Raw genomic sequence first — 24,837 nt, forward strand, 5'->3', positions numbered from 1 at the left:
CAACAATTAATGAAATTGTAAAAAAAAAAAACGTATCTTGATCTCCCAACTTTGGCGTAAATATTTCTATCACTAATTCATTTTTTTTTCCCAATTCTATCACTAATTCATCATAATTTGGTTTTCTATTTATTAAATCAAACCCTAAAATATTTGTATTCAATGCATAATATATATTTCTTATTTTGAGAATAAAAATGCATAAATATTAAACAAATCTTTTTTTTACATTAATACATGCATACATATACTCTAATTTAAACTTATCTTTTGCTCGTAAACAAATCTTTTAAGATGAAAGTAGCGTCACTAGACTACTTAAATCATTTGAATTTTGAGAGGTAAAATGTGTACTTTGTAAAAATTGATTTATAATCTCTTAAGTCTTCACCAACATCAGGATAACAAACTCACTAAACTACAAATTGGTTTCTAATCGTAATATTTTAATAGCTTTCAGGCTAGTGTGGGGCAAGTTTTTTCCGGCAATTATGCAAAACTTCTTTATATATATGTTTATGTGTGAACTGTGAACTATATTGAATATAATCAGACAATCATTATGATAGCACAAGGGGACAAGATATCAAACTATTATTTCCAAACTCCAAACTTAAATTTGGCTACACCTATAGTATCTTTGTGCAAGTAGTCAAAATACATCTGTTATATTTTGTTTATGTACACAAAAAATATATTAAAATTTACAATCTACCGTCTACAATCATTACCAAAAAAAAAAAAAAGAATTACAACAGTTCAACAATCATCAGTTAACCAAACAATAAACTAAAAACATTTCAACATAAATGATTTTTATTGGTTTAGAAACGTGATTTCGTGGACTTAGCAAGGAATCAATGAATTAAACAAATATCAAAAATAAAGTGATAATAGAAAAGACATAACATCCTTATTGGCATCCAATCTTATTTATTGCTCATTGATTTTGATTATCCCACACCTAAACTCTTATTGAAATATACTTTGCACCATCCTTGTTTAATATCTCTTATGTTACATATTCCTGATATGCCCTTGTTATAAGTAAGGGTCAAAATCGAATCAGTGATAGGTTCAAGGTTAAAATAGAGAAATTTGGAGAAGAAGACGTGGGATGATTGAGCTGTGTGTGATAGATTAGAGACTATGCGGTGAGTGGAGTAAAAGAAAGACTATCCAACAAATAAGTGGGTCGGTCCCATTTGTCTATAGCCAAACCATAATAATAATTCTCCAAAGATGGTTACAGAAAAACAATAATAATTTCACAAATATATGATATTATTTTATATTTTGGGAGATGTATATAGACATTGTAGTTAGCTTAAGTGAATTAACAAATAGGGTTTGACGTTTTTTAATATTTGTTTTTGTAGAATTGATATTTCTTTCATCCGTGTGTTAAAAATGATCACAACAGCGAATCTTTTAACAAATTTCCGAGCACAAATGAAACATGATTTTCTTGCAAAATATTCTACAAACCAAAATCATCTGCAAGTCTTTAGCGACTATAACAAAGACATTTGTCAATTAAGATTTTGTGACATCATTAATAATAATACGTAGTAGAAACCTAAATACAACATGCCTATAATAACGCAATGTTTACATAAATTTGATAAATATATTTTAAAAAGCTTCAACGTTCTATGTTTTTTGGTTAAAAATCTCTAGGATCAATGTGTAGTCTATGCAATATAGACATCGAGTTTTAAGTTTTTTTTTTTTTGTAAGTTTCTAAAAACTTTCGTAAATTTTCTATAACACATTATAATTCAGAACCATTCTTGGATGATAAACTGCGAATATTAAAACTATTTTTATCCAATTTTTTAGTAAACTATTTTGTTTATAGATAAATAAAAAGTGCTTCACCTACTTAAATAACAAAAGAGATTATTAAAAACGAAAGTGCTATCTCACTAATTTTTCTTATTTTAACAGCATAAAACATTACACTTTAAAGAGGATATAATTTTTTTTCTGATGATAAAAGAGAGGATATGAGGATGTTAGGAAAGGGACATATTTATAAAATACAAAAATTTGCAAAACTAATTCTAATATTCTTCAATTTGATGATGTTTTTGTTTACCATGGTTAAAAGTAAACGATACAAGTACTGATTGAAAACAGTAATTAATTAATTAATCATTACTTATTGTCGTTATGTAATGGGAGTTTATTAGTAAATTTTACTGGGATGTTTCATATCAAAAAATTTACCGGAATGTAAAAACTTAAAAAGTGTAAAAGTTTTAACACCGAAGCTGACTCAGCATCCACGTAAGCAAAACAAATTTCACATTATGATCGGAGTTGACTCAAAATCTTCGTCGGCGACTTTGATTTGAAAACAATGGTTGAATCGGAGAAAACGAAACACACATGTCTCCGTCTCGAAATCTCCGGCGCCGATCCAATTTTCGTCAAAGGAACTTGGCATAACTCTCATTTCGATATCTCCGTCACCGATGGCTCCTCCTCTTGGATTTGCAATGGTAAACAAAACCCCTAAATTCAAACTACGCTAAGCCTCTAGGGTTTTTCGAATTTGAAATTATTTTGGTTTTGATCGAAATTGAAGCGACGGAGGAGGAAGTGGCGGAGAGAGCAGCACAATGGGATCAGCCAGTATCGGAGTATTTAGAGCTCGCTGAACGTTACTTAGGGTTTCAACAGCCAAATTCGGTCTATGGATTCTCTGATGCTCTTGAGGGATCTAAACGGGTTAGTTCATGAAAATGTTCTCTGAAGTTAGAGTGGATCTTAATGTTTGAGTAAGCTTGAGATTTTTGGATGTTGTTGTTGTCTCTTTGGTTGTGTTTTGGTTAAAGCTCTCTTGGACGTTTGAGAAGGAAGGGACTAAACTTGAGTGGAGGTGGAAGTGTAAGCCATCACATGATAGTAAGAAGATCACTGTTGGGATCTTGGATTTTCTTTTGGAGGCTAATATAAGGCTAAGTGTATGACTCTTACACTCTATGTTCTGAGTTTTGAGGATTTCTTGTGATGTTTGAGCCTTTGAGGATGAAAAAGGATAAGGTTTTTATCAGATTATGTTTTTGCTAGTGAATATGATGAATTAGACCTTAAGTTCTTTGATCTAAGCTTTGTTAGGATTGGCAATTTGATTCTTGTTTGGAAGATATGTCAATATCTCAATACTTAAGTGTTTACACAGGAAGAAGTTGTGAACAAGACGAGATCTTTTGAGAAGATGAAATGTGAAGCTGAGAGATGTCTCGCACAAGGTGAAAAACTCTGCGAAGAAAAAACAGAGTTTGAGAATGCAACTTATGCAAAGGCATGTATTATTTATATCTAACACCTTCTTTCTTGTTTAGATTAGAATCGTTGGCTTTTCTAATATCTTTAATTGCTTCATTATTAGGGATGAGTAGTCTTTGTGAAACAATATTGTCGTGTTTAGTATTCATGTTATTCCTTTATTTGTCAATGCAGTTCCTTTCTGTGTTAAATGCAAAGAAGGCAAAACTGAGAGCACTAAGGGACAAAGGAGATTCAGTGAGAGCAGTTGAGGAGGAAGAATCGACAGACAAAACTGAAAGCTTTGACAGTGGAAGAAGTGACAATGAGCAGAGCGAGGAAGAAGCCTCAAAGAAGGCATCAAGCAGCAAAGCCCGTGGCCGAAAGAGAGCTGTACGCAGCTAAAAGATTCCCCTGCCTTGAGATTTCAGGTCAGAGTTTCCATTCAATGTTTTGTGAATCTCATAGCTAGAAAAAGAGAAACATTTTTGTTGAAATCGCTAGAATCTGTATTGCTTGTGAAAGTAAATGCAATAGAATTGGAGATGAAATGATTTCTATAAAGCTTCAAGCCTCAACTTTCTCAATAGTAATTTAAAACTCCAATGTGAAATTTCAAGGCCCTTTTGATCACCAATACTTGATGGCCGACACCTTTTTTAGTCTTCTCTTGGGATATAGAACACATTTCCATGGGTTCTAACATGATTCAAGCTTCTTAACCAAAAGAGCTTGACCAACGTTCAAATCTATTCCTCTTTACCGGTCAACGGTGTCGACCAATATTTTCGGTGAGTTTTCCTTCCGATAACCTGAACAACGTTCAAATCTTTTACTTTTTTTTTTGGTTAAACAACAATGTTTATTAAAAACCACAAAATAGAAAATTAGAAATAACAAACACTTGACCAACTAGTTACGTGAGTACAAACTTGACGAAACCGTTGAGCTTAACGAGCTATAAACCACAAGTGTTTGTATGAAGTGAAGATGTGTCCGATCACTAATCCACAAAACACACCAGGTCCAAACGCTATTGCAGCTGCTATCCAGTTCAGCACTGGCTCTTCTGGTTCTGACGAAGACTCATCATGTTGCTGAGATGTAGGAACAGGAACATGATGGCTTTCTCCACAAATTTCGTCGAGGCCATAGAGTCCAGGATTACCCGCGAATGAAGAACAATTTTGACTTCCAAACTGTGTGCTCCGTGGCACAAATCCTTGTAGATGATTGTGGGAGAAGTTGATGTTGGACAGAAACGAGAGTTTCCCGAGACTTTGAGGAATTTCACCTGACAAGTTATTTCGCGATAGGTCTAATGTCTCGAGGGTTGTGATATTTGCCAAGGATGGAGGGATGTTGCCTGTGAATGCATTGCCGGACAAGTTGAGAAGACGCAATTCGCTCAAAAGACCAATGGATTCAGGGATATGTCCGGAGAATCGGTTTCCCGAAAAATCAATGACTTTGAAGCCTCGAAAGATCCGATTAAAATCTGTGTCTACTCCTTTGTACGCCAAATCAATCGAATCTGCATGCAAATTGAAATTATCCCCCACGTAGTTCGACCTTTGGATAGTTTGAAGTCCCCCATATTGTATCGTTCTTGAGGAAGTGTTTCTTGCGTAGTTCAGTCGATTGATATCCCACACCGTTGACATTTCAGTCCAATTGGCAAAATAGTCTTGTGGTAATGATCCAACGAAATCATTATTGGATATGTCAATGATACTCAGGCGTGGAAACCCCAAATAGGCAGAGGAGTTATAGACTGGACCATAGAATGCATTTGATCGTAGCACAAGAACCATTAGTGATTCCCGAGAGCCCAACCAAAATGGAAACGTGTCCTTGATCTTGTTTCCTCTCACATTCAGAAATTCCATATCCTGGCAATTCATCAAAGATTTTGGAAGCTTCCCCACCAAATTGTTGTAGCTGACATCAAGTGATCGTAACATAGTGCTATCCATGCACAACTCTGGCAGAAATCCACTTAGACTGTTGTTTCGCAGATTTAACGTATTAAAATCAGTGGAATTCTTCAAACATTGTGGAATTGAGCCAGTGAAACGGTTGTCGGACAAATCTAAGAAGAAAACAAATCTGAAGTTGCAGATCCATTGGGGAATTGGTCCTTGGAGTGAATTTGAACCAAGATTCAACCCACCTAACTTTGCCCCATTGACAACTTCCACAGATTTGCCTAAGTTGTTGAACGAATTATGAGAAAGATCCACAGATTGCAACTTAGAAGGTCTCCATATTAAATAAGGTACTTGACCTTCCAACTTGTTGTAGGAAATATCAAGGGAAGTGAGGTTGGCTAACTTAGATATAGATCTAGGGAATAGTTCTTCGAAATTGTTGTGGCTAAGATCTAAATCTTCAAGATTGACTAACTTAGATATAGATCTAGGGACTCGTCCTCCGAAATTGTTTTGGCTAAGACTTAAACGTTCGAGATTGACTAATTTCCATATAGATCTAGGGACTCGTCCTCCAAAATGGTTCCCATCAAGATTTAAAGCTTTTAGATTGACTAATTTTGACATAGATTCTGGATTTAGCCCATCAAACTTGTTGTAGCCAACATTTAAAACTTCAAGCCTAGATGATGAAGATGTATTCCCAAAATCAATAGGTCCCTCGAATTGGTTTCCCCCTAAACTAATATGGACTAAAGAAGAAATAATGAGCAAAGATGAGGGAAAAGGTCCGACAAAAGAGTTTTCACCCCCAAAGATTTGCTCCAGGTTGTGGAGTCCACTTAGGTCAGCGGAAAAGAAGGATTTGAAGTGATTGGAGGAGAGGTCTATAATGGCTAAGCTGGTTAAGTTGGCTAATACTATATCCCCACCCGTGAATTGATTTTTGTGGAGGTCCAATAGAGAAAGCTTGGTTAAGTTTGCAAATGAAGTAGGAATATTACCTATGAGTTGATTTCCCCTAAGATCTATGTATTCTAGTTGGTTTAGGTTACCGATTGAAGCGGGAACTTCACCTACTAAGTGATTACTAGAAAGATCAAGATGTGCGAGATGGGAAAGATTTTCAATTGAAGAAGGAATCTCCCCTTGGAGATTGCAATCTGAAAGGTCTAGGTGAGTAAGATGTTTCAGTTTAAAAAGACCACTACTAGATTTCAAAGAGGTGCTAGCAGTACTAAGGTAATAGAGTTTTAGTGATATCACCTCTCCCAAGATAGCATCACACGTGACTCCACCCCAAGAACAACAGTCAATGCTCTTGTTCCACGGATTTCCTAAAGTAACGGAAGGGATCGGGAACTCTTTTTGTATCTCCAAAAGAGCATCTCTTTGGTCGCTGCGGCACAAAGACTGTGTGGGAGAAGCAAAGGTGTTTGGTAACGGAAGAAGACAAAAGAAGAAGTAGATGGTAATAATAATACCAAGAAAGCATTGAGATTGGCTTCGAATCATGATAATTTTTGGAAACAAAGACGATTTGTTTGTTAAATTGGTATGTGATATACACTTCTATTTATATAAGAAAATTCTGTGTAAGGAGCTTGACTTGGCAAGTCTTCCATTGGAAAACGATAAAGATATTGTTTCTGTCGACAACTTTAAAAACGTACAAACGAAAAGACAAATTAAGCAGAAGACTAAAGGAGACTTAAACAAACATGTATGTCGAAGTAATGTCGTGAGCAGAGGGAGGAAGAAGCCTCGAAGAAGGCATTACTTAATTTAATGTCGTATGTAATGGAATTATATTTGTAAATAAAATCACTGAAATCTAAAAAAATTTGTTGTTGGCTCCAACTGGTAACCATTAAAAGAATAAAAATAAAATAAATAAAAAAATTAATGCGGAATGGAACAAACAATGCGGAACGAAAAGGAAAAGATGCAGACAAAGAATAAAATATACCATTACAATGAATGGTAACCAAACAATAAAAAAATCTTTAAAATTATATTAAATAAAATACTAATTTTTTTTAATAATTATTTAATTTGAAACTAAAATTTTGTGAACTAAATTCATATATATATATATATATCATGTTATATAATAATAGTTAATATTAACATAAAATAAAATTAAAAGAGTAATTTAAAATATATTATTCCTTTACAATATAAACATTTATAAATTTATTTTACTATTTATATAATTTTCAAATAAAGTCTTAAGAATAATTTAGCATGAAATTCTTATCAAAAATATTTTTCCTGTTAATATATTGTGAAGATATAAAAGTTATTATATACTAAAATACAAATATTATTGATAAACATTATTTTTTTATTTATTTTAAAATAAAAAACGAATTTAAATATTTGTTCTTTTTTTTGTTTCTAATCAATTTTGGAGAGGAACATTTTTGTTCTAGTGTTCCTTTTTTGGTGAGGAATGTAGAGGAATAATGTGGAAAAAACATTCATTGTAAATGATAAAAATATTGAGGAACAAAGAGGAATATCATATTCCTTCTCATTATTTTCCTAAATCATGGTTACCAATTGAAGCCGTTGTTTTTTTACTCAATACATGAGATTTACATATCATGAAATGAATACCACCATGTTGTGAGAACGTAATCAAAATTAATGATCGAGTAACACGAGGTTCTCTTAAATATACAATAAACTCATATTACTCAAAAAAAAAAAAAAAAGTATTGGGAAGGTTAAAATTATCCACTGTCCAGAAAAATACAAAGCAGAAAATGCACAAAACATTATGGTTAGATTTCTCCACTATCCAAGATTATGGTTTGCTAGAGAATATGATGAATTAGACCTTACGTTCTTTGATCTATGGTTCTTAGAAGTGGCAATATGATTCGTGTTTGGAAGATACAATATGTCAATCTCTCAATACTCAAGTGTTTTACACAGGAAGAAGTTGTGAACAAGACAAGATCTTTTGAGAAGATGAAAAGTGAAGCTGAGAGATGCCTAACGCAAGGTGAAAAACTCTGCGACGAAAAAACAGAGTTTGAGAATGCAACTTATGCAAAGGTCAGAGATTCCATTCTAAGTTTTGTCAAACGAATAGGTAGGAAATGATTACATATTTTGGGTGAAAAATTAATATAATTTTGTATAACTTCTGAAAGTAAATGTAATAACTTGGAGATTACATGATTGCTAATAAAGCTTCAAGCCCCCAAATGTTAATAACTAAGAAACATAAACAATCACACGAGCCATATTTTATTACCAAATGGTGAAAAGATTACAAATAGAAAAATTTAAAAAGCAAAAGAAAAAAGTTACAAATACAAACAGTGAGATATGGGATTAAGAAGCTATTATGGTGGTTTTGGGCTTGTTTCGACAAATTTTTGTAATAAGCCACTTGTGCTTGTATGAAGTGAAAATATGTCCGATCACTAATCCACAAAACACACCAGGTCCAAATGCTATTGCAGCTGCTATCCAATTCAGCACTGGCTCTTCCGGTTCCAACAAAGCTACCTTGGGCTGCAGCGATGTAGGTACGGGGACATGGATTTCTCCACAAATTTGCTCGAGCCCATAGAGTCTGGGATTACCCACGAATGAAGAACAATTTTGACTTCCAAACTGTGTGCTCTGTGGCATCAATCCCTCTAGATGGTTATGGGAGAAGTTGATGTTGGAGAGAAACGAGAGTTTCCCGAGACCTCGAGGAATTTCACCTGACAAGTTGTTTCGCGATAGGTCTAACGTCTCGAGCTTTGTAATATTTGCCAATGACGGTGGGATATTGCCAGTGAAGGTGTTGCCTGATAAGTTGAGAAGACGCAATTCGCTCAATAGACCAATGGATTCAGGAATGTATCCGGAGAATCGGTTTCCAGAAAAATCAATGGCTTTGAAGGCTTGAAAGATTAGTACGAAATCTGTGTCTACTCCTTTATATACCAAATCAATCGAATCTTGATGCTTGTTGGAACCATCCCCCATGTAGCTTGATCCTGGTATAGTTAGATTTCTTTTGTAATCGAGTGTGCGCATAGGCCGTCGCCATACCAATGACATTTCAGTCCAATTGACAAAATAGTCTTGTGGTAACGATCCAACGAAGTTGTTTATTGGATATGTCCATGATCCTCAGGCTTGGAAAGCCTAAATAGGCGGATGGCTTGTAGACTGGACCGTAGAATGTATTTGATCGGAGCACAAGAACCTTTAGGTATTGTAGAGATCCCAACCAAAACGGAAACGTGTCTTTGATCTTGTTTCCTCTCACATTTAGAAACTCCATCCACTCGCAGTTGATCAAAGATTTTGGAAGTTTCCCCACGAAATTGTTGAGGCTGACATCAAGTGATCGCAACTGTGAGCCATCGATGCATAAATCTGGCATAAATCCACTTAGACTGTTGTTTCGCAGATTTAACATGTTGAAATCAGTGGAATTCTTCAAACATTGTGGAATTGAGCCATTGAGATGGTTGTTGGAAAAATCTAAGAAGGAAAAATATCTGAAGTTGCAGATCCATTGGGGAATTGGTCCTTGGAGTGAATTTGAACTAAGATCCCAGTCTCCTTCTAATTGGTCCTTTGTGGGTTCTAGAATTATGCCGAAACTGCTGAAAGAATTATAAGAAAGGTCCACTGAATATAACTTAGAAGATCTCCATATACATTGAGGTACTTGCCCTTCCAACTTGTTGTAGGAAAGATCAAGGGAACTGAGGTTGACTAATTTTGATATAGAGCTAGGGACTCGTCCTCCGAAATTGTTATGGCTGAGATCTAAAGATAAGAGATTGCGTAATTTTGATATATAGCTAGGGACTTGCCCTCCTAAATTGTTGTGGCTAAGATCTAAGTGATCGAGATTGACTAATTTTGATATAGAACTAGGGACTCGTCCTCCGAAATTGTTGTGACTAAGATCTAAATTTTCGAGACTAACTAATGTAGATATAGATTCTGGGATTAGCCCATCAAGATTGTTGTAGCTAACATCTAACTCTGTCAACTTAGATGATGAAGAGGTATTCCCAAAATCAATAGGTCCCTCGAATTGGTTTTCACTTAAAATAATATCGACTAACGAAGGAATCGTGAGCAAGAATGAGGGAAAAGGTCCGAAAAATGAGCTGTTATACACCCAAAATCGCTCTAAGTTGTGGAGTCGACTAAGGTCAATAGAAATCGCGGATTTGAAGTAATTGAAGGAGAGGTCTATGATGGACAAGCTGGTTAAGTTGGCTAATACAATATCCCCACCCGTGAGTTGATTTCCATTGAGGTGCAATTCAGAAAGCTTGGTTAAGTTGGCAAATGAAGTAGGAATATTACCTCTGAGATTATTATCTGAAAGATGTATTTCTCTTAGTTGGTTTAGGTTACCTATCGAAGCCGGAATTTCACCTACTAACTGATTAAAAGAAAGATCAAGATATGTGAGATGAGAAAGATTTCCAATTGAAGAAGGAATCTCCCCTTGGAGATTGCAAAATGAAAGATCTAGCTCGCGAAGATGATGGAGTTTAAAAAGACCACTGCTAGATTTCAAAGAGGTGTTGGCAATAGAGGAAACAAGATTAAGTGATATCACCTCTCCTAATGTAGCATCACACGTGACACCTTCCCAAGAACAACAATCAACGCTCTTGTTCCACGAAACTGTTGTTACATGACGGCTGTTGTTGGAATGGACCGGGAACTCTTTTTTTAGCTCCAAAAGAGCATCTCTTTGGTCGCTGCGGCACAAAGACCGTGTTGGAGAAGCCATGGTGTTTGGTAAGGGAAGAAAAAAAAGATAGAAAGAGATTGTAACAATAATACCAAGAAAGCAAGAAGATTGGCTTCTAATCATCGCCTCTCAATTTTGTATTTTGGAAATAAAGATAACTTGTTTGTTGATTGGTAAGTGATGAAACTGTCTGCTTACACACTATTCTTTATATAAGAACATTCTCTGTAAGGAGCTTGACTTGGCAAGTCTTCCATTACATTATTTTAAAGTTAAATCAAAGAAAGAGAATAATGGATAATAGTTTTAGTGCACACCAACCAAAGCTTTAGAAATGTAAAAGCCAAAAAAACGCACAAAAAAATACCAAAAGGAGATACAAACAAACATGTATGTACAAGTAATGTCGTGAGGAATGGGTTTGGAATTACTCAGGTCATGTGGTTGACAACATCTTTCGGTGCTTTTATTTTTGGTCAACTTTTTTGCAAGTTTTTTTAAGCAATATTTTGTATAATTTATGGATCATTTTAACTTTTTTGTGTCCATTACTCTTAAATCATTTTCATGTAATGATTTTGACTCTTAAATTAGTCTCAAGTCTCGACAATCCAAAATTTCCCTACTCGTCCTTCTTTTTTTTAGTGCCCACTAAGTAGTATATGACGAAGCGTCTAAGTAACGGATATAGAATATCACTCTCTGATCATTCGTAAAGCCTACAGGTTAATATTAGTTTAACCATGTTTGATAGTGGAGAGATAAAGAACCTCGATCGCCCGTTGACATTTTAGGATAAATCCCTTTTTTCTAAAATGCAGGAAATCCTTCTAGCAATCGAATACATTTTAATCCCGTGAGGTGAATCGGTGGAGCTTCTCTCCCTAGACGGGCAGATATGTTAGTTCAGCAGCTGGAGAATCTCGACACTCACCTTAATCCGAGGCTTTAGATTCTTCCTCATCGATCCATCAAGAAAATGTTGCCATCTTCATCCTCAAAATGTTGAGTCTTGAGGTTTGTCAATGTTTTTTCATACGGCATTGAGTACCCATGAAACTTGCTTATTTGGTAGTGTCAATACACTTAACAATTTGTGAGCTTATTAATTATTATAAAAAAGAATTAAAAAAAAAAACTGAAGCTAGTTTCAAGTTTCCAAATACATAAGGCTCTCAAAATCATCCCAAAGATTCGTCTGTAAATAGCCGCTTAAAGAGAACATAGGGTATAATGGCCCTATAACAACTTCTTGTGTAATACGATGCTTCTCCAAATCGTAAATAGCATTCACTGATATTTTAGTTCTATCGAATCTTCTCCCAGACAACCTGACCTCTCCGCTGCGACTGGAACCTTTTATCAACAACTTATCAACAGCTAGGCTCTCCCTAAGCTGATGACAAGGCAAAACAAAAACCTTGTGCGACCATTTACTTTTCCCGGTAGCCTCCACCACCCAGAGGTCTAGAATATATTCAGTGATGAGATGGGAATACTCAAAGACAGCTACTTTTTCTCTGTAGTTCATGAGATTAGTTGGACAGGCCGACCGGCCGAGGGGAGCCTTAATGGGTAATTCAATCAAATTGAACTCTTCAGAATTCAAGTCAAAACTAATGACCACACATCTCTTCCCATGACACCAAGCACCATAATACAAAACACCGTTGATGGAGATTCCGAGAGGTGATTAAAGAAGACAAGAGCTTTGACACACACTTCAACATCATCAACGAATTCGCCGGCAATCGCGCCAGGATCTCCATCAACACCTCCTAGGGGATCTTCTCAAAGGTTGTGGTGGATCTAGAATCAGCCTTTACGATGCTTCTTCTTCTCCCTCCTACTACGTTCTTCTTCTTCTTTCTCAGCCCTTTCATGGCGGAAAGACCAAAAGACAACCTCATTGTTATCGTTTTCTTTCACAGATCTGTTCCTGTCAACAAGGACAACCCTAAGTATGTACTTCTACACACACACATAAAAGGAAAACAAAATGGAAAACAGTTCTAACTGACTTATTAGGTTAAGATGCAAGAGAATCGAAAATACAATTATTTACTTCTTCTTTTTTGTCTCCTCGCAGTTACCCAAAACTCTTGATTCCTTGACTCCCAAGGAAAAGAGGGTAGTCACACTTGTCAAGTACTTTCACAGTTTCACTTTTACGTATTTATGGGCTCTAGTGGGCTTTCATTTAGCTAGGTATCGCAGTCTTTTTTTTTTTTTTGACAATTTTTTTTTTTTTGACAAGGTATCGTCAGTCTATTTTTTTTTGCTAAAGTGCAAATATCATATATATGAAATGTTTGGTTATACAACCTTTACATTGGTTTCTTGGCAAAAAAATAAAACAAGAAAGCAATTGAAGTTAGATTTGAAAGACAGAAAGACAGAGTCAATGCAACCAAAAACCCATCAGGTTTTTAAACTGCTTCTTAAGTCTTCTCGCTGTGATTGAGTTCTTTATCTATCGGTCTATGTCCTTAAAGATCCGAGAAGGCAGAATATAGGTCTGATTGTGCAGTTGGTTATTCCTCTGTTTCCAGATTGCATAGATGACAGAATGCGCCACTAGCTTGCGGAGAGTAGGCGGAGAGTTGTCATGCTTCGTTTGAGTTCAGGAGATAAGGTCCGACCATCTTGTGAAAGAAATCTGTGGTAGCTGCAGCCTCATACATAACATTCCAGATAAATAAAGCAAAATCACAAGATAAAAATAAATGATCTCTGGTCTCTTGGTGAAGGGAGCAAACACCACAAGTATTATCAATATTCATCCCCCATCGAGAAAGTCTCCCTTTAGTAGGCAGGCGATCTAAATTTGCAGTCCACATGTTGAAGGCATGCCTTGGAGTGGCACCTTTGAACCAAACTGAGCTATACCAATCCACAGCGTTTTCTCTCGGCCTAAGGACAGACCAGGTGCCTTTAGAAGAGAAGCCATCAACAATTTTACCATCAATACTCCAGTCGTAAGAGTCAGTTTCCAGAGATTCTATAGGCAAGTTGATGGTGGTGAGGAAAGTATGTAGACGCAGAGCCTCATCAGATCTAGGATTTGCGAGAGTCCATCCATCTAGATTACAAGAGTCGCTGACTTTAGCATTGAGAGGAACCCTTAAGCTCCTTGGACCATCGGGACCAATAAACTTGATAAGAGGACCGAAGATAGTCCAATTATCAAACCAAAAACTGGCTCTTCTACCATTTCCAATAGTGCATTTGACAAAATTCTCAGCCAAGACTCTTAGCCTTAGTATACTCTTCCAGCTCCAAGGATCGTTGGCCTTTTCTACTTGGTTCCAGAAACTGGTAGTTGTTAGAGGTTAATTGAGTTTGGTCGCTTGCTTTATTTAATTATGTTTGTTTGTTAAGTTTATACATTAAGAGGTGTGTCTTGTCTTAAGGGTAGTTATGTTAAGAGTTAGAAGTGAAGAGTCACAACCCTTGTTATTAGTGTTGTTTGGTCGTGTCTTTTGAATACTATAAGAACACGTTGTCTTTGTTTGTAACACAAAAAAATTCAGATTCTCAATTAATAAAGTTTCAGTTTTCACAACTCTGTTTCTGTCTCTCTCGTCAAGTCTCTCTGTTTATTTATCAAAGTCCTTTGATAATCCAACATGGTATCAGAGCTCTATTGATTCGAGGGCCAATTCGAGTACAAAGACAAGAAAAATTCAGAAAAGAAGTTCTATCAAAAATCTGAGATCATGGAAGCAACAACGCTTCAAGTGATTCCCATATTTGATGGGAATAATTATGCTTTCTGGCGGATTAAGATGAAGACCATCTTAAGAACACGGAAGTTGTGGGAAGTGGTGGAGACTGGTGTTCCAACTATGCCGACGCAAGGAGATCACAGTCCAGAAGCCGTTCAATTGAAAACCAAATGGGAGAATTCATCATCAAAAGATCTGATGGCGTTGCAACTGTTGCAAACTGCTGTCACGGATCAGATTTTTCCTCGGATAGCACCAGCAGCCACATCAAAGGATGCTTGGGATGCATTGGTGTCAGAATTTGAAGGATCTCCACAAGTACGATTGATCAACTTGCAATCGTTGAGAAGGGAGTATGAAAACTTGAAGATGAATGAAGAAGACAACATCAAAGTTTTCACAGAAAAGTTAATTGATTTGGGAAATCAATTAAGGGTGCATGGAGAAGAGAAGACGGACTACCAAATTGTCCAGAAGATTCTCATATCTCTCCCCGCAAGGTTTGACAGCATAGTGGCTGTGATGGAGCAAACGAAGGATCTAACTTCGTTGCCGGTAACAGAGTTGATAGGTACTTTAAAAGCGCATGAGAAACGCGTAAATATCAGAGAAGACCGATCAACGGAAGGAGCATTCTATGGAGAAAAGTTTGTTTCAAAAGGAAGAAACAAACGTGGCGACAATAGTCAAAATAAGGCCGAGAAATGGTGTGACTTTTGTACGTGTGACAATCACAATGAGAGTGATTGTTGGAGAAAGCAACACAGGGATGTTAGCTTGCCTACGGGTGTAAGGTGCTTTGCGTGTAAGAAGCTAGGGCACGTGGTGAAGAACTGCAAGGTTAGGAAGGCCGAGAGAGCGTACCTAAGTCTAGAAGAAACAGACGAAGAGAGTGACAATGAAGGTCACATGCTGTTCAGTGCAGTTGAAGTAGCATCATCATCAAACGTGAATGATGAGAGAGGGTTTGAAGACTCAACGTATCAAGGGTTGAAGAACTGAGAAGCAAGTGTGGTGTGAGACCGAAACTCAATTAAGGGGGAGTGTTAGAGGTTAATTGAGTTTGGTCGCTTGCTTTATTTAATTATGTTTGTTTGTTAAGTTTATACATTAAGAGGTGTGTCTTGTCTTAAGGGTAGTTATGTTAAGAGTTAGAAGTGAAGAGTCACAACCCTTGTTATTAGTGTTGTTTGGTCGTGTCTTTTGAATACTATAAGAACACGTTGTCTTTGTTTGTAACACAAAAAAATTCAGATTCTCAATTAATAAAGTTTCAGTTTTCACAACTCTGTTTCTGTCTCTCTCGTCAAGTCTCTCTGTTTATTTATCAAAGTCCTTTGATAATCCAACAGTAGTATCGTCAGTCTATTTAGCATAATAATAAAAAATAGTTTAAAGCTTATTTTATTAAGATTAATACATGTATGAATTATGAATTGATGTATTATGAATATATATAATTTTCGAGGCAATATAAATTTGTGAGTTTTTGACTATATTTTGGTGACGTACCAAATCTTAATATTTGTATTTAAATATAACAATTATCATCATAAGAAAAAAATATTTTGTTGTTATAAATATATTAAATCATAAAATAGTTTATTTATTTAGATAAATCATTTAATCAGATAACATAAAAAATTTATATTTCTATTTATAATTAATTGTAAGTACACCAATTAGAAAGAAAACACGGAAATCAAAAACATATTATAAATTAATCTTAGACATAAAACAAGTATTATATGTCTAAATGTCGACGAATCTCGACGAGTGCAATACTGAGACTGGTTAGCGGATCAATTTTCCGGAATCCATACTGCCATACATAAACTAGTTAAGTCAACCACATGAACGGATTACCCATTAATTACGTACATAAACCCATTTCATACGGCATTAGTTGGACCAAAGAAAATGGATGAGACGAGTGCCGGCTCAACATTTTTATGGGTCCTAGGGCAAAAAAAAATTTTGGATTCTTAGAAAATTTTTTTTAATGTTTTTTTTGCTGTAAAAAAATTTTCTATGCTATTTTTGTTAAAAATATTAATTACTAATACTAAAAATAATAAATAAAAAATTTTATAGACCTTTCTAAATTTTATTTTTATGTTATAATCTAATTTTTAAATATTTTTTTTAAAAAAATTTAGAAAATGGGCCCCTTAATTATTGGACTACGGGATTGGACCCCTGACCGTCGCACCGCCCGCCCACCTATCTGAGCCGGCACTGGATGAGACTTTGGTTGGTCTCCACACAAACATCCACCCTTTTCTTTGTTTTCATTAATTATCTTTGAAATAATCCATAGCAACACTTGCCAAGTCAAGCTTTTTATAGAGAATAAACAAAGGTGATGAATCCAAGCCAATCTTATTGCTTTTGTGGTATTATTATTTATTACCATCTATTTCTTCTTTTGCCTTAACCCCTTGCTAAATATCTTTGAGAAGATGAAAAGTGAAACCAAGAGATGTCTCGCGCAAAGTGAAAAAGTCTACAACGAAAAAACAGAGTTTGAGAATGCAACCTATGTAAAGACATGCATTATCTATCACCTTCGTTTTTATGCTTGATATATATCATTGATATTTCTAATCTCTTAATTAAATGGTTCTTTTTTGGGGGCATATAGTTGTTTTTTTGAAAGGATGTTGTCATGTTTAGCATTGATCGTAGATTCAGTAACTTCCATATCGATCCAGGGACTCTCCCATCTATATAGTTGTCGTGATATCTAAAAAAATATTCCCCAAAATCAATAGGTCATTATACCATGATTTTATCCAATTCAAAGCGGCCAATGAAGTAATCATGGTTGATTGCATGCATGAACTTAGATACAAGAAATGCAAAAAACTGTAACAAGAAGCTGACAAAATAAATGATAAGAAAAATAAGACACAGACTCGTCAAGGTTTATCTTCTTTCTTAGTAGTCTTCTATGACAATAACGTTGTGGCTGACAAGATTTTTCTACATTGGCTTTCTACGATTTTTCTACAAAAATTTCCACCAGATAATAATTGTATACATATATGGCGTGTGTAAATTTCCCAAACCGTATTACACAATTCTCTAACCAGGGAAAGCTTTTGGATTTTTCTCCTCACTAGCTACATTTGTTTTATTCCTCCTAATAACTACATTATTGATTATACTACATCATATTTATAGATGTAAATATATGCATTGATTCATTCAAAAAAATATATCTATAAGACGAAAGCTAAACATAAACAAATAATGAAGAAGAGAGAAAGAGATAGATCTTCATCTTCTTACGTACTTAAGAGCAGCCATTAGAGAGAATTCGAGCTTGCAACAGAGAGTCGAGAGATGAAGAGAGAGAGACTTAGAGACTTAGAGAGAGAATTCGAATGGTGAAATGTTTATGAATCTGGGACTGTGTATTCGTTAGAGGAGGGAGCGAATCGTAACTCAAATTTTTTATGAATCCAACTTTTAGAAAATTTGAAGTCCGTAACTGCATTTTGTTTCGTTCACAGTTGCATTGCATGAACTCTTAGCATACGATCATGCCACGTCGTATGAGCATCGTTTATCATCGAATCCAACGGTCACAATTAAGACTCCGGTAAACGACAAAGCTTCTTATCTCCAACCATTATACGCTGCATTTTGATATCCTTTTAAACGAACCCATTCCAGGCCCACTCATTTAAATCTATTTTTTTTATGGGCCTTATTGTTAAAAAACCTTTTGAGCCCTTTTATTCACCCAAGTGTAATTCTATGATTTCCCATGGTTTTATTCATGCAATTATATATAATTTTTTTTATTTTCTTTAGTTAAAGATATTATTTTCTTTAGTTAAAGATATTATTTAACGGTTTTTCCTTTTTCTTTTAAGTTCGGCTCTTTACAAATCTTTTTTATTATTTAGTTTTGGATTCAGTTGTGACATCCTTTGTTTAAGTATAGGTGTAGTAGAATTTTGGTAAGACAAATTTGAATTATCTTTGAGTTTTTTTGTAACAAGTTTTGAAAAGTATTACGAAGAGTAAGTTTGGTCGTCGAGTTTCGAAATTTAAAACATAAGGTTTTCTCGAGATCTCGTTCATCGATCTTCTTATTGCTTTGAGTACATAAAATTTTGGTTGATTATTTTTAAAATATGATTATATACATATTTAAATATTCTTAGAAATTAGGATATTAACCAGAGAATAAATATTTAAATATAGAGTCGGATAACCCACAAATGTACTATGATAGACACCATCTAAGTCCAAGCCTTATCAGAACTTCCCTTATTATTTTGTTTTATTTTTATTTGAAGAAATTTTCTATTTTCCTATGATAAATTGATGAGAGTAAATTACACAAATATGTTTAGGAAGAATTATAGATCATATAGCACGGGATTTAATATTTTTATGAATTAACGTGTATATTTTGTTCGAAAAAATAAGAAACAATATAGTATAATAGTATAGTAGAAAAAAGAATATATCATAATATTTTATATTTATAACTATTTGGATATAATGTTATATATTTCATTTGACGATGGTTGTATATTTTGTTTGTAGAATTAAATAATAGTATATGATAAATTAAATCTATATTCTATATCATATTGGGTAATTTTATTGTAGGAATTAAATGTTGTTTAATCTTAACTTGGTTGAAAAACATGACTTGGTAAATAAAGAAGGAGAAAATATAAACCCTAGGCAAAGGGTATTCGCCTCAAGCACACTCTTGTTTCTCATCAAAGCTCGAATTCGTAACACAAAGGTAATCATCGGGAAAAGAGAAAGAAACAAAAAAACGAGAAGAGATTAGAGACGAAAGCTAAACATAAACAAATAATGAAGAAGAGAGAAAGAGATAGATCTTCATCTTCTTACTTAAGAGCAGCCATTAGAGAGAATTCGAGCTTGCAACAGAGAGTCGAGAGATGAAGAGAGAGAGACTTAGAGACTTAGAGAGAGAATTCGAATGCTGAAATGTTTATGAATCTGGGACTGTGTATTCGTTAGAGGAGGGAGCGAATCATAACTCAAATTCTTTATGAATCCAACTTTTAGAAAATTTGAAGTCCGTAAATGCATTTTGTTTTGTTCACAGTTGCATTGCATGAACTCTTAGCCTACGATCATGCCACGTCGTATGAGCATCGTTTATCATCGAATCCAACGGTCACAATTAAGACTCCGGTAAACGACAAAGCTTCTTACCTCTAACCATTATACGCTGCGTTTTGATATCCTTTTAAACGTACCCATTCTAGGCCCACTCATTTAAATCAATTTTTTTTATGGGCCTTATTGTTAAAAAACCTTTTGAGCCCTTTTACTCACCCAAGTGTAATTCTATTATTTCCCGTGGTTTTATTCATGCAATTGTATATTATTTTACCTTTTTTTTTTAGTTAAAGAGGGTTTCTCGAGATCTCGTTCATCGATCTTGTTATAGTTTTCGTTCTCCATCATATAATTTATACTAGTATTTTCGCAACACTTTAGTGACGGGTGGGTAAAAATGCTTCTGGGTTAATCGGATATCCGACCCGTTTCAAAAAATTCTTCACAAAAAAATTTGTTGGGTCGGGTTATATTTAACCCAACTCATACACTGGATATTCCATATTTAATAATTTAGATATTTAGAAGATTTGATTAAGATTTATAATTATGATTCTCCTATCATCTTTGTTTGATTTGTTTTTAACTATTTTGAATCATCATATAATACATAAAGTAAAACAAAATCAATTTTTTTTCTGCATATACTTTGATTCGAAATTTTAAAAACGGACATATATTATCCAATTGACGAAAATGTGTGTTCAACGTTCTACATCGATTAAAATATTTAGACAATGATCCAGAATCATATCATAAATAAGAACATAAATAAAATAAATTAGTTTTTTGGCCGGACGAGTTTGGCGGGACGGGTTTTTGAATCAACAATAATAAAAAAATTAAAATATCATTAATCCGCCGCTTCAATACGGATTAAATCCTTTTTTTTGTAATACCACAAATATTAGACATTAAATCAGTCTCATTTAGAAAAGATTGTATAAAACCAAAAATTGTCCCGTGGTATAATGTTACTTAATAACAATATTTATAAAATTATAAAATATCATTAACATGCCGCTTTAATACATATTAAATCTTTAGTTTATTAAAATATAAATGTCTTAGAGAATGATTTTAATTGTAAACTTTTATATATAATAAATAATCATTAAATTTTAAAATAAAAACAAATCACGGGACGGGTTAAGAAATTACGGAACGGATTATATTTCGGAAAGGATTTATATGGCGGACGAATTTGAATCAATATTTATATACCGCTTTAATACGGGTTAAATCTTCAGTTTATTAATAATTGTCTCGTAGACTCGTGGTATACCGTTACTTAATAACAATTGTAAACTATAATATAAATAAATATGTTATAAGGAGATACAATTTACAAAATATTTTTATACTAACTTTAAAATTAAATCATCCCGCGGTGTACCGCGGGTTAAAATCTAGACTTATCTTAAAGAAAGTTAAAATTCAAACATGTCGTACAACTTGTTGAGACATGTCATACAAATTGAATATTATATTGTTTAAATATGTGTTTTTAGCTTTGAGTACATAAAATTTTGGTTGATTATTTTTAAAATATGATTCTATACGTATTTAAATATTCTTAGAAATTAGAATATTAACCAGAGAATCTATACTATTAATTGGGAAGGATTACATAAAAAATAACCTTACAATGTGTACAAAATTACAAGAGAATGCCATTACAATTTATGTTTTTATTGACAAATTTAAAAATTCCGTGGAGGGGTAAAATTGTAAAATTGCCTCTATTGGGACGCGGATCTCGGATCCTACACTCGGATCCTTTTGCGAAAATATAGCTGACCCGATTAGAATGAACCTTGGATACTTACAATCAATACACACGCGGATCTTGGATACTTCTCGGGTCTCTATCCAAGCTAAAACGGTAAAGCACGCGGGTCCTTGGTCACACCTGAATTTTTAAAGATTTATACGAAATGGGCTTATTGGGCCGCGTCAGTAGGGCTTGGAAGATAATCGAAAATGGCCTTCATATCTACAGCCTGCATTAACTGAATCCATATTATATTCCAAAAATAAAATTCGATTACCTAAATAAACTAATTTATAAACGTGTAATTGGAGAACAATCATAGCAGCGAATATATGCTATAAGTTCGATTTTTAACAAGAAAAGTTATAAATTGAAATCTTGAGTAACATAAATCACGGACACTACCTTACCAAACTAATCTCATATCTTCCGATGATTATGCAAAACTTAATCATTTTAGATTCTAATCCTATCAAATCAAGCATATTCGATTAAGGATTCTATTAAATTCAGATACGCAAATATATTTTCATGTTTAAAAAACTAAATCCTAAAATGAGAGTTGTATATGTTAATAGTATATATAGATTACTCGATAATCAACTTTTAGAACACACAATCATACAAAGCTTCACTTCATTTCTATCTTCTCTTATCGTCCACAAAATGGCTTAGCAGAGAGTTAATGTAAGAGGTGCCTATGTGATTTAAGGTTCTTATCTAATTTAGTTACATTGAGTTACATTATTCCTGACCCGTTATATTCTTTACAGTTAAAACATGGGACAAACCATGTTCAGAAGAAGAGAGAGTCAACCAAATCATCTTGAAGAGAGGCAAGAAGAATTTTCTCTTTATTGCATATTTCCACAATTCTTAACAATTTCTCGAAACAATTGTCATTCTACTCAATTTCTTTCTCTACAATCTCAAACATTAACTTTTACACATAATTACTTTGGGAGATATCAGTTTCTGGTTTAATTAAGTAATATTCTATTATGTAAACTAAATTATATATCAATCAACTTTCAGACATATAAGTAGTTTTAATCTATGATATAGACATACGAAGAAAAATATGAATATAAACAACAGTGTAAATATAAAAGAGGCACTAACCTTTCAAACATATATTTCTGGATCTCCAATGAATATATAACACTTTTCTTCTCCATAATCTTATGTTAATAGAATCGGATGCTTTACCTTAAAAACATTGAATTTTGTTACTAAAATAATTGATTTTTAGAGGCTCATATGAACTAAGTTAACTTAAACTCAATAATAGTAGGTAAACCTAAACTCATATTGTACTAACCTTTAATATATTTATTTGATAATGTCTACAATGACAAGAATTCTAATGAATAAAGAACATACTTATCTAAGTTATAAGGATTGTTACATTTATATATCTCGAATAATCGAGTGAAATTAGAAATCCGACTCCTACATAAGAAATAGACTTGCAAAATAATACTTGGCCTGCAGACATTGAGATTTGTATCATGAATGTAATATTGAGCTTTCTATCATTCATGTAACATATTTCAAAAAGTACTGATGTATTATAATGATCGTAAAAAGAAATACTTATCTTCTTGGTCCCTCTTCTTCAAAGGACCCATCAAAATGTTTGTAAAAATTTGAAACAATTATAGAAACAATCGATTAGTAGATCTATTTAAAGGTTTCAGAGCTTTACCGAAAAACACAATATAGATTCCAAATTGATTAAATTTAGTCTCTTTAAACTATAAATTTGATGAAACAGATTGATTCACTACCTACATTAGGCATGACCACGGTTACGGTTATTACGGTTACGGTTATAAATTTTCTTTAACCATAACCTTAACCACTATATATACGGTTAAAACGGTTACGATTAAATACGGTTACGGTTAGAACGGTTACGGTTAAATACGGTTACAGTTATTTGATGATTACAATACGGTTAATATCGGAGGTGAAATCTTAGTAATTAATATATAAGCTATTTTATGATTTGTTTTATGAAAAATAAATAGTGGATTAGTGGAATTGCTTAAATTTAGTAGTGGGCAAAACCATCTAATGCACTCTTTTCGTGAGCTAATTATGTATTTAGGAAAATGAAGTAACAAAAAAATTAATATTTATTAATTATAATGATGTTTATTAATCTAGCTAAAATAAGTAATAAACAAATAAAAAATTTAGTCACTATCTTCTGATCTCGTTGACGATACATCACTATCAATATCTTCTACATCTTCTTCATTTTCTCGAAGGAATTCTTGTTGTCTATATTCGGCCCTGGTCCAATCATCAAGACATGCCTGGGCTTCAAGAGAATCTGGACTCATTCTTGATCGAGTTTCGTCTAGTATTTGACCTCCCATGCTAAAAGCTCGCTCGACCGAAACTGTAGAAACTGGTGAAGAAAAAACGTCTTTTGCGATCATGGCCAAAATCGGATAGTGAGATTGGTGGCTCTTCCACCAATGAATGATTTGAAAGTTATTACCTACATCTGCATCACTAAACTCAAAATTAGTAGATAAATATTTTTGAAGTTCAGCATTATTACCTTGTGATGGTCGTTGCCTTTTCTGTCGCCGCATTCTTTCTGCAAGACTTAACTTAGAAGTTGATGAGATATTAGTTTGAAGAGATGATTCAGTTTCTTGTGGTGCCATATGCTGATATATTCTATAATATTCATCATATAAATTTTCTATGTCTATTCTTAAGTTTGAAATAATGCTAGGAACATCAATACTATCAGACAAATGCAATAAATCATAATATGCGATGAGGTAATCATACAAAGTATCAAATTTAGTTCGAGGATCAAAAACGGATGCAAGCAAATTAAGAGGTGGAATTTCTCTATAGTATTTTATCCATTTATCTCTCATAGTTTGTATGCATGTTGACAAAGCAATATTATTTCCATGTTCATGCATCACATCAGCAATATTAACACATTCATATAAAAGTAAATGACTAGTAGGATAATAAACACCAGATAACAAAAATGTTGCATCATTGAAACATTTTAACAATTTTAAAAGTGCACTACAATCATCCCAATGAGTTGTCCATAAAGTTAAAGAACTACAATTTTGTTGAATAAAACTACACAATAAATCTTTATAACCAATAGAATCAACAAGCATATCATATGTTGAATTCCAACGAGTAGGAACATCTCGAGAAAACCTTTTGGGAGATACGTTATGCAATTTACAAAATCGAAACCATTTTTTCATTAAT

The 24,837-nt window shown here is 33.8% G+C and overlaps 2 protein-coding genes and 1 pseudogene across 2 annotated transcripts; 1 reads left to right on the forward strand and 2 right to left on the reverse strand.

Moving 5' to 3' along the window:
- The first annotated feature begins 2,292 nt into the window (after positions 1-2,292).
- On the forward strand, positions 2,293-3,827 carry LOC9319466 (DNA repair protein XRCC4). The gene is made up of 5 exons (XM_002883353.2): positions 2,293-2,507; positions 2,594-2,736; positions 2,844-2,972; positions 3,191-3,313; positions 3,472-3,827. The coding sequence occupies exons 1-5, from the start codon at positions 2,366-2,368 to the stop codon at positions 3,679-3,681; spliced, it is 747 nt and encodes a 248-aa protein (XP_002883399.1). The 5' UTR covers positions 2,293-2,365; the 3' UTR covers positions 3,682-3,827.
- A 399-nt stretch (positions 3,828-4,226) lies between these two features.
- On the reverse strand, positions 4,227-6,722 carry LOC9319467 (receptor like protein 30). The gene has a single exon (XM_021031111.1). It carries the CDS (start codon positions 6,720-6,722, stop codon positions 4,227-4,229), a length of 2,496 nt encoding a protein of 831 aa, XP_020886770.1.
- Positions 6,723-8,445: 1,723 nt separating this feature from the next.
- On the reverse strand, positions 8,446-11,174 carry LOC9321611 (annotated as a pseudogene).
- Between the last annotated feature and the right edge of the window lie 13,663 nt (positions 11,175-24,837).

This window comes from Arabidopsis lyrata (assembly GCF_000004255.2).
Source record: "Arabidopsis lyrata subsp. lyrata unplaced genomic scaffold ARALYscaffold_3, whole genome shotgun sequence".
Taxonomy (NCBI): Eukaryota; Viridiplantae; Streptophyta; class Magnoliopsida; order Brassicales; family Brassicaceae; genus Arabidopsis; species Arabidopsis lyrata.